Source organism: Mesocricetus auratus, unplaced genomic scaffold, assembly GCF_017639785.1.
Source record: "Mesocricetus auratus isolate SY011 unplaced genomic scaffold, BCM_Maur_2.0 Super-Scaffold_100006, whole genome shotgun sequence".
In the NCBI taxonomy this organism is placed as follows: domain Eukaryota; kingdom Metazoa; phylum Chordata; class Mammalia; order Rodentia; family Cricetidae; genus Mesocricetus; species Mesocricetus auratus.
The window spans coordinates 103787820-103797197 of record NW_024429190.1 but is presented as its reverse complement, the minus strand read 5'-3'; the positions used below and the strand labels follow the sequence as shown (position 1 = coordinate 103797197).

The following is a 9378-nucleotide window of genomic DNA, read 5'->3' as shown; positions in this document are numbered from 1 at the left end:
GCAACCTGAAAGCTGAAATAAACTTTCCTTGCCTGCACTGCCGTGGTCAGTGCTTTTTTTGTTACAGCGATGCAGACGTGAACTCTAAGCCGGGAATCGGAAGTACAAACGCTTACATCACACACGACGCGAGTGAACTGCAGCTGCTGCTCCTAAGCAAGCCCAGGCCCAGCGAGTGCTGCCCCTCATCTCAACTGTGCACGGCAGCTACAGTTCAGACCGCCCCGTGAAGTCTCCAGATCCCAAGGATGGCCATTAGTTTTCGGCCTCTAATTTTGCTCTCCCCACATTATACTTAACATGTTTTATAGTTCCGCCAGTTTGACAGTTTATCCGTAGAGGCAACTTGACTTCTTATATTAACTTCTTAATTTTGTGAAACAGGGCTTAATCTTTTAATTTCTACAAGTCTAACTCTATCTAAAATGAAGGCACAAAGGAGTAAACACTTGTCAGTAGGAAAGGCGTCACATACCCTCTCCCGTCATCATATCTGGAACTAGACGAGCTTCCGTAGCCTCTTCCTTTCTTCACGTCTTGCTGAAGCAGAGTTTTGAAACTGAAACAAGGGGCAGAAACAATAGAGGTATCACCTTTATTTTCCCCCCGAGACAGGGTTTCTCTGTGGCTTTGGAGGCTGTCCTGGAACTCGCTCTGTAGACCAGGCTGGCCTTGAACTCACAGAGATCTGCCTCCCCAGTGCTGGGATTAAAGGCCTGTGCCACCACCGTCCGGCCTAGAGGTGTCACTTTTGACACAATTATCAAGCATATTTGCATGGTTTTAATTATCACCTCTGAGAGGTGACTAACCAACTCATTAGCGTAAGCCCGCACTTCCTGCTGGACAACGGCTAGCGTGCATCTAAAGCAGGAAGTGCCACGTCCTACGCCAGCGCCACCTGCCCCTGAACTTCTCATCTGTGAGTGACTCCCATAGATCACAGAACCAGAGTCCTCATCGGTTTCAGTCTTCTGGGGAGGTTTCAACATAGTCTATTTTTACAGTGTCTTACAGTCATCACTCACCACTAACTTATTTTGTTTTTCCAGTATCTTACAGTCACCAGGCCTGCAATTCCTCTGCCTACAGCCTACCTGACGTCACCCCGGGGAGGGAAGGGACGAGAATGTTATAATCGGAGGTACAAAGTGTCTCAGAATATCCAAGGGGGAAAAAAGCAATTTTCTTTCTTTTTTCCCGTTTTCTTAAAACAAACAAAACCAAAAGAGTTCAGACCCAGGGGTGGTGGCACATTTCTCTGATTTCAATACTTAGGAGGCTAAGGCAGGAAGACTACAATGAATTCTAGGTCAACTCAGACTCTATATGTAACACTAAACCAGTTATATAGGACTATATAGCAACACTTGATCTCAAAAGCCACAAAAGAAAACAAAACAAAAATCCCCAAAACCATAAGAACAAAAAAGTAATCTGCCGGCAGACTAGATAGGTCTGGCTATAAGCTGACATGGTTACCATACAGGCTCAGGCATAGTCAAGCTCACTAATTCAACATTATATTCACGGTAAGAAGTCTTTGCTTTGTAAGGCTGTTTAGGTAGCTGCAGTTAGGTACTTCCACCTTTTTGTGCAGTGGGCTGAGGTTATAAGGAGACGTGCAGCTGGTCAGAGTGTAGAGAGTAAGGGTCTGTGGGATGCTCAGGCGCGAGTGGGCATCTAAGTCACACAATCTCCCCCAAAGCCCACGGAACAACATGTAAAAGGGGAGAAAGGATTCTAAGAGCCAGAGGTTGGGAGAGCTGGGACTAAACAGCGTTTCCTAGACATGTTGCACTCAGATTCTTCAAAGCTGTGGGTGCTTACATTGGATGAAGCCAGTCAACAGCGGAGGGGGGCACACGAGCCCCTACTCCTAACTGAGGAGCTGCTGACAGCTGATGTTAAAGGGAGACAGAGTCAGTTTTCTTTAGGGGTGTGTCCCAGACAATGGTCCAGGGCGTGGGCCCACACCCATGTGGTCAGTAGTAAATATACTTAGTGGGCCATAAAAGTAAGAGAGGCAGGGGAATGAAGGTAGGAGGGGGCACGTGGATGGCATGGGCATCGTGGGGGGAGTGGAAAGGAAAAGAGGGATGAATATGACCAAAATACATTGGATACGTGTATGAAATTCTCAAAGATAACCAGTCATCATAATATAATGTAATTGGATCAGCTTAAGTATAAATGCAACTAACTAGATGTTTTTATACTTACAAAAAAACCACAAATTCTGCTATTCCCCAGAAGAAATCTGTTATAAAAGACAATCTCCATGGGGACTGATTTCGGCTGTCCAAGACTTGTCCTGTAGGGAGAATGAAATAAACAAATAGTGTAAGTGTCTCAAGTCCAAAACTTGGGGTTGCATTTAATCAGTAAGTTCAGGCTTTTATTTGGCCACTATTTCAAAACAGTCAACATGAAAGGCGCATGATGAGTGAGGTAAGATTCTGAGATCTAGAGCTCGTTCCTTTGGCAGTGTAGCATAACAGCTGTATAAATCCATAAACTCCACCGCTGCCTTCCTCCAAAACTACTGTGTGTTACCCAGCTCAAATTCTACCCAGGTAACCACGACTCCCGTTTCTTCTTCCCTGTAGCCCTCGGAAACCACCCATCTACTTTTTGCCTCTGAAAATTACTGTAGAATCTCATAAAAGGAATTAAACCTGTTCCACTTTTGTGATCAACTGGCTTCACGTAGCGTAATTTAGGGTTTAACCACAGGACAACCTATCAAGTTTCTTTCCTTTAAAAAGATTGGCCAATATTCCATTATATATATTTATGATCCATTCACCAGTCAAAGAACATTACAGTTTTCTATTTTGAATCATGTCACTATGGACATGAATATACAAACATGTTTCCTCAAGCATTTTAAAGAAAATCAATGGGTTGGAGAAAATGCTTACACTGCCTCTCTTTCTTTTGAGATAGAGTTCCACTATGCAGCCCTGGCTGGCTTTGAACTCAAGAGATTCACCTGCCTCTGCCTCCCAAATGCTGGGATTAAAGGCGGGCGCCAACACAAGTGGCAACATCTATTTTCTTAAAGGTGTTCAGACGATTTTTTTTCCTACTTACTAAGTCTCTCACCTGCACAAAAGGCTATTTAGATATACAGATCTTTAGAATGAGCTGTTTTGATAAAATTCTTCTACAAAGAGTCTACATGGTCCAAGTACTGAGAAGAAGTTAACTTGTTCTTTATTAAAATACCCAGTATTTTCAGTAATACTGTGCTCTTGAGTCAAATAATGGACTCTTCTTTATCTCAAGCAAAACTGTGGTCTATAATATAAAAATGAGTCTCAGGGTTGCACGTCATTAAGTTAAGAGTATTGTGGTGGGGGAATGCCTTCGCTTTAACCACCTGTCCTCTCCATTACCTGAAGGGCTTTGGCAGTTTAACACCATCCATCTTTCAGGGTTTATTTTTCTCTTTCCTTTACCAGCTTACTTTCACTTACTCACCTGGACTTACTCTGTCACTGAGGCAGAGAAGAGAAAAGGCCGGACAGTCAAAAACTCTTTTGTTGGCTTCCGGGGAAAACTATTCCAGAGCTGACCGTCATTTTGGATTGGGATAAGAGGCGTCACCTGACAGTAAGAACCATCTATGAAGTACTGATAAATCACAGTCCTAAGAAGATGGATCCAGTTGGAGCCCATCAGTTATCCCTTTGTGATCCTAAAGAACTAAATGCATATCCATCATTCTACACGGCACTCTCTCCTAAATTCTAAAGGCAGAATCTGATACAACTCCATGTCTCCAGAGGGTAATAAAACTCTTGAATAAAGTTGCACCTGTCAAACTACTAAACTTTGGTAAATAAAAGGTCCTAACATGACACATTACAACACTCTGCAACAATTACACTTTATATAATTATTTAGTAATGCACGAAGCTGACAGTCTCAATCACAAACAATACATTAAAATCTACAAGGACCCAAAGCTAAGCTGAAAAGTTGATGCTTCCTTTACTGCCCATCACACCACCTATCCCAATGCTCTGTGGTCCGCAGGTGGAATTCTGAAAAGCCGGGAAACTCAGAGCTCGCCCAGCCATAGTCTCTGCAGATACACAGGTGACTCCAAGAAACCACGCCTACTTCCAGAGACCCAGGACAGGGTTCCAGGATAGCACCAAGGATTTCCACCCACTTACATTACACAGGTTCTGGCACTGATGGGGCGTGGTCATGCAGTATTTCTAAGTTTCCTTGTGGACTGTCTTTCTCAGATTTTTCTATTTAGTTAGAGACCTGCTCCCCAAATTCTTTCAAATCGGGACAAAACCTTGGGCTTGGAACTAGCTACACCCTTAAGGTAGGAAACCTATCACAACTTTTGTTTTGCCTGGCGTGGTGGTGCAATCCTTTAATCCCAGCCCTCGGAAGACAGAGGCAGGCGGATGGATCTCCATGAATTAGCGGCCAGACTGATGTACACAGCGAGTCCCAGACAAAACTACCAAATGAGACCCTGTCTCAAAAAACATTTTTTATGTTCGTTGCTAGTTCTGCCTTATTGTTGTTGCTTTATTATTATTCCGCACATCACAGAGGCCGTATGGCAGGCAATGCTGGAGCCAGTCTGAGTTCGAATTCGACCGAAGCCATATACTGCCTTTGTGACCGCGAGCGAGCCGTTCAATCTACCTGCGTGCGTTTCAGTAAGCATCCGAGAAAAAACAAAATCAAAAACTGGGATAGTAAGATGCCACCCGAACAGGGCAGCTACAAAGAAGGATGAGATGGTGAGCAGAGAAGGCTGCCACGGTGACCCAAAAACAAAAGCTGTGTACTGGGTGAGCTTCACTGCCATTACTGGGGGATCGCAAATCCCAGGTCGGACGGGACGCTGGCTGTACGAGGAAGCCTCAGCTGAGGCCGGAGGGGCTCCGGGGTCGGGGACCACCGGGGCCACCCAGCGGAAGCCAGGGACCCTCTGCGATCCAGCTCGGGTCCCCCCCGCCTTCGCTTCCGACTGCTCCCGGCCACCGGACCCTGATGTGGGGGAGGCCGCCCTAAGCTCCGGACCGGGCGAGCGAGGACGGAAGCCCAGGGTTAAGGCCTTCACTCACCATTCGAGATGTAAACCATCTTCCCTCCGGCAGCCCGCTCCCAAACGGCTGGGACGATCAGGCCCCTGGAGCTGCTGCCGGAAGTCGCCACGCCCCTTACGTCATAGGCCCGGCTGGAAGACAGGCTCGAGGTGGGTAGAGCCCATTGGCTGCGGGGGAAACGAGTCCCGACCGGGAATTTCCGCCCAGACACAGAAGTAACTTCCGCTGGCGTGGAAGCTGTGCGGGTCGGGACGGCGAGACGTGACGTTTAGGAGCCTCGCTGTGTGTGGTGTGTGTGAGGAACCTTTCTTTCCCCCCTAACTTGTTTCCGCTTTGAACGCGGAGTCTTTGGTGCCGCTGCCCCATGGGCCGGAAGTCGCTTTCCAGTTGGTCCCCAAGCACAGAGTTAGTAGTGCAAGCCAGGCTGTCGGGTGGCCGTGAATTCCTCCGCTTTCCAGATGTGTAGCTGGGTTATGGTGTGGGAGGGACAACTAAGACATGGCTCAGGTGTGAAGAACCTCACCGTCAGGTCTTGGGGGAACTCACCCCCTTTTTTGGATGTGTTCATTCCCTTAAGTCAGGATTTCTGCTCTGAGTTCCCAAGGTGTGGCTTTTGTTTCGCTTTTTTTTTTTTTTTTTTTTTTTTTTTTTGAGACAGGGTCTCACTCCGTATTCCTGGAACTCACCTTGGAAGACCAGGCTGGCCCTGGACTCAAAAGTCAACCCGCCTCTGCCTCCCCAGTGCAGGAATGAAAGGCGTGCCCCACCACACCTGGCTTTTTTTTATTTTTACTTATTTACTTACTTGTTTGTTTTGTTTGTTGAGATGGGATCTATGTATCCCAGGCTGCCCAGATCATTAATCCCAATACTAGTGAGACAGAGGTGGGTGGATCTGTGTGAGTTCAAGAAGTGGCATTGAGCCGGGCAGCACTCAGGAGGCAGAGGCAGAGGCAGGCGGATGTCTGTGAGTTCGAAGCTACCCTGGTCTACAGAGCGAGTTTCCAGGATAGCCAGGGCTATTACACATAGAAACACTGTCTTGAAAAAAAAAAATTGGCATTGCTTTTTTTTTCTTTTATCTTTTGTTTGTTCTGGAGACAAGATTTCTGTGTAGCCCTGGCTGTCCTAGAACTTCCTCTGTTGACCAGGCTGGCCTTGAACTCACAGAGATTCTGCCTCTGCTTCCAGAGTGCTGGAATTAAAGGTATAACCACCACCCAGCTAAGAAGTGGCATTTTAAAAATAGCTTTAGTGGTGAAACTAGGAAAAATAAAAATCAACTGCAGAGTAACAATTTCCTCTGCTTGTCAGCATTGCAGAAGTGGCATATGCATTAGAAGGCGGGGCTTGGGCACTCAGTAGATTTGAATGATATTCCTTGCTGAGTAAGGGGTCCCTCCAAAGAAAATGGGCTCCAAAAAGCACGAGTGATAAATCCTGGTCCCACTGTCAGTGGCCTCACAGACTGCCCAAGCCACACAACTGCCAGCCACATTCAGAGGGCCCAGCTGGGTCCCGTGCAGATTTCCCCGCTGTCAATCTAGAGTCAATGAGCTTCCACTAGCTCAGGTCAGCCGTCTCTGTGGGTACCCCCAAAATGTTCTTGACCCCTTTGCTCATATTATCGCTCCTCCCTCTCTTGGACTGGACTCTGGGAGCTCGGTCCAGTGCTTAGCTGCGGCTCTCCTCATCTGCCTCCATCAGTAGGTGGATGAAAGTTCTATGATGATAATTCAGGTAGTCCTCAGTCTGATTACAGGGGAAGGCAGGTCAGGCACCCTCTCCACTGATGCTTACGGTCTTAATTGGGGTCATCCTTGTGGATCCCCAGGAATTTCCTTAGTGCCAGGTTTCTCCATAGCCCCATAATGACTCCCTCAATCAAGATATCTCTTTCCTTGCTCTCCCTCTCTGTCCTTCCCCCGTCTAGTTCCCTCATGTTCTCCCCCTCCCCCTCCCCCACTGATTCCAATTTTCTCAAGAGATCTTGTCTATTTCTCTTTCCCAGGAGGATCCTTGTAGGGTTCTCCTTGTTACCTAGCTTCTCCGGGGTCATGGACTACAGGCTGGTTATCCTTTGCTTTACATCTTAATATCCACTTATGAGTGAGTATATGCCGTGTTTGTCTCTCTGGGTCTGGGTTACCTCACTCAGGATGACTTTTCTAGTTCCATCCATTTGCCTGCAAATTTCGTGATGTCATTTTTTTCCCCCTCTGAGTAGTACTCCATTGTGTAAATGTACTACATTTTCTTTGTCCATTCTTCGGTTGAGGGACATCTAGGTTGCTTCCAGGTTCTGGCTATTATGAGTATAAGAAAGCATTTTAAGGGGCTGGAGAGACGGCTCAGTGGTTAAGAGCACTGCCTGCTCTTCCACAGGTCCTGCTCTTCAATTCCGAGCAACCGCAGGATGGCTCACAACCATCTGTTAATGAGATCTGGTGCCCTCTTTTGGCCTGCAGGGATACATGCAGACAGAACACTGTATACTTAATAAATAAATCTTTAAAAAGAATTGTAATCACAGTTCAGGATCCCTGTTGAGTCCAGGGAATCCAACTCAGGAAAGGCTTGGTGTCAAAAGCCATTTTGGAGCCTTCTTGCTCCCTCATACTCTTTTGAGACAGGGTCCTCCAGTGTAACTTCAGGCGAGCCTCAAACTCACACACAGTTTCCCACCTTTACCCCTCAGTGCTGGCAACACAGGTGTGCGCCTGCACATCCGGGTAAGCTGATTCTTTTGTTTGTGCTGAGGCAGGTTCACACCACTTAGCCCAGGCTGGCCCTCCTTCTTCATCCTCCTCAGTGCTACAGTTGCTATTGTATGTCACCAAGTCTGGATTCTCTTGAACACTGGCCAACTAACTCCTTAGTTAACCATTAGCTCTTTAATGTTTAAAAACCGTCTTTCTGGTGTTGCTCATATCCTTCTACTTGTCCTCTGAAGAAGAGTTAGTACATATTACTTAGTCCTCTGACAAAAGTGGAAGGTGCTACACGTGTTTTCCAAATGTTGTTTATGAGCCAGGCATTGGTGGCACACGCCTTTAATCCCAGCACTCGGGAGGCAGAGGCAGGCGGATCTCTGTGAGTTCGAGGCCAGCCTGGTCTACAAAGTGAGTTCCAGGACAGCCTCCAAAGCTACAGAGAAACCCTGTCTCAAAAAACCAAAAAAAAAAAAAAGCCAAATGTTGTTTATGTGTGAGCTTCCCAGAACAACTATCTTCTTTGTGTAGTCAAAACATATTATTACCTATAAGCAGAAAGGATAGTTATGAATAGTAAAACAACGTGTGGGTGATTGAAAAGCACACTTACCTTGCAGCAAAGGTTCTACTTTTTATCTGTTCACGATTAACAGGTGGATAGGACCTTATTTTCACTGAGACTTTCTGTGCTTTTAATGATAGGGTCAGTGAAAATGAGTCACACTTTAGTCTCTTAGGGAAAACTTTGTTCTTATGGCCCATGGATGAGTGTTCACGAAAGAGGTGACCGTCTGTGCTTAAAAGGACATGCTCACTGCATTTCTGTGACTTGAGTAGGTAGCTAGAAAGATTGTTGCTAGGACCGTATTTTTTATTCCTAAGAGTCCAGCTCTGTTTTGTTGCTATTGCCTGCTGTGGTTCCGGTGTGGACTGTCTTCACAAGCTCCTGTGTTTGCATATTTCTTCTCTGGGTGGTGGCATTGTTTGGGGGAGTTGTGGAACCTTTGGGAGGTGATGCAGAACTAGCAGATGGAGGCCATTAGCAGAAGGGCCTGCGAGGGTTACAGCACAGTCTATCTCCGGTTTGCTCTCACTTTCTTGATTGGCTAAGGTGTGAAGAAGTCAGGCTCACATTTCCGTCAGCATGGGTAGGGCCACTCCAGCAATCATGCCTTCCCTTGGGGCCATTCTGAACCCTCAAAACTCTCACCCTCACCGCTGCCTCTGTCACAGCACCAAAAATAGTAACCGTCACCCAAGGTCAGAGACGGGTCTTAGCTTCAGAAGTTCGCTCTTTACGATCGTGAGTGATTCGTTTCTCTCGCTGCCGAGTCCGGTCTCGGTTCCAGCGGGAACTCCGAAACCAAAATTGAAACGGGAACCTGGCACCAGAAGAAGTGTTGCTTGATAGTCTTTCATTTTCCCTGAATGTATTCCGGCTTTCCTCAGTGACACCCCATCCTCCGTGTTTAGACTGAGACATTTCACAAGCGTGCTGGGGACCATATGTGCCCAACAGCAGGGAAGCAAGTGGAGATGCCGGTAGCCCCCTCGGGCCCCGACCTGTCTGGGTTCTT

At 46.8% G+C, this 9378-nt stretch overlaps 1 protein-coding gene across 1 annotated transcript in view; it reads right to left on the bottom strand.

The window, feature by feature from the left end:
* Positions 1 to 5239, bottom strand: part of Selenok (selenoprotein K) — a 6042-nt gene extending 803 nt beyond the window's left edge. The window contains exons 1-3 of the mRNA XM_021231602.2: positions 5106 to 5239; positions 2224 to 2314; positions 476 to 559 (exon numbers count right to left, since the gene is read on the bottom strand). Of these exons, the coding sequence (XP_021087261.1) occupies positions 476 to 559; positions 2224 to 2314; positions 5106 to 5124 (194 nt within the window). The 5' untranslated portion in view covers positions 5125 to 5239. The remainder of the gene's footprint in view (positions 1 to 475; positions 560 to 2223; positions 2315 to 5105) is intronic.
* Between the last annotated feature and the right edge of the window lie 4139 nt (positions 5240 to 9378).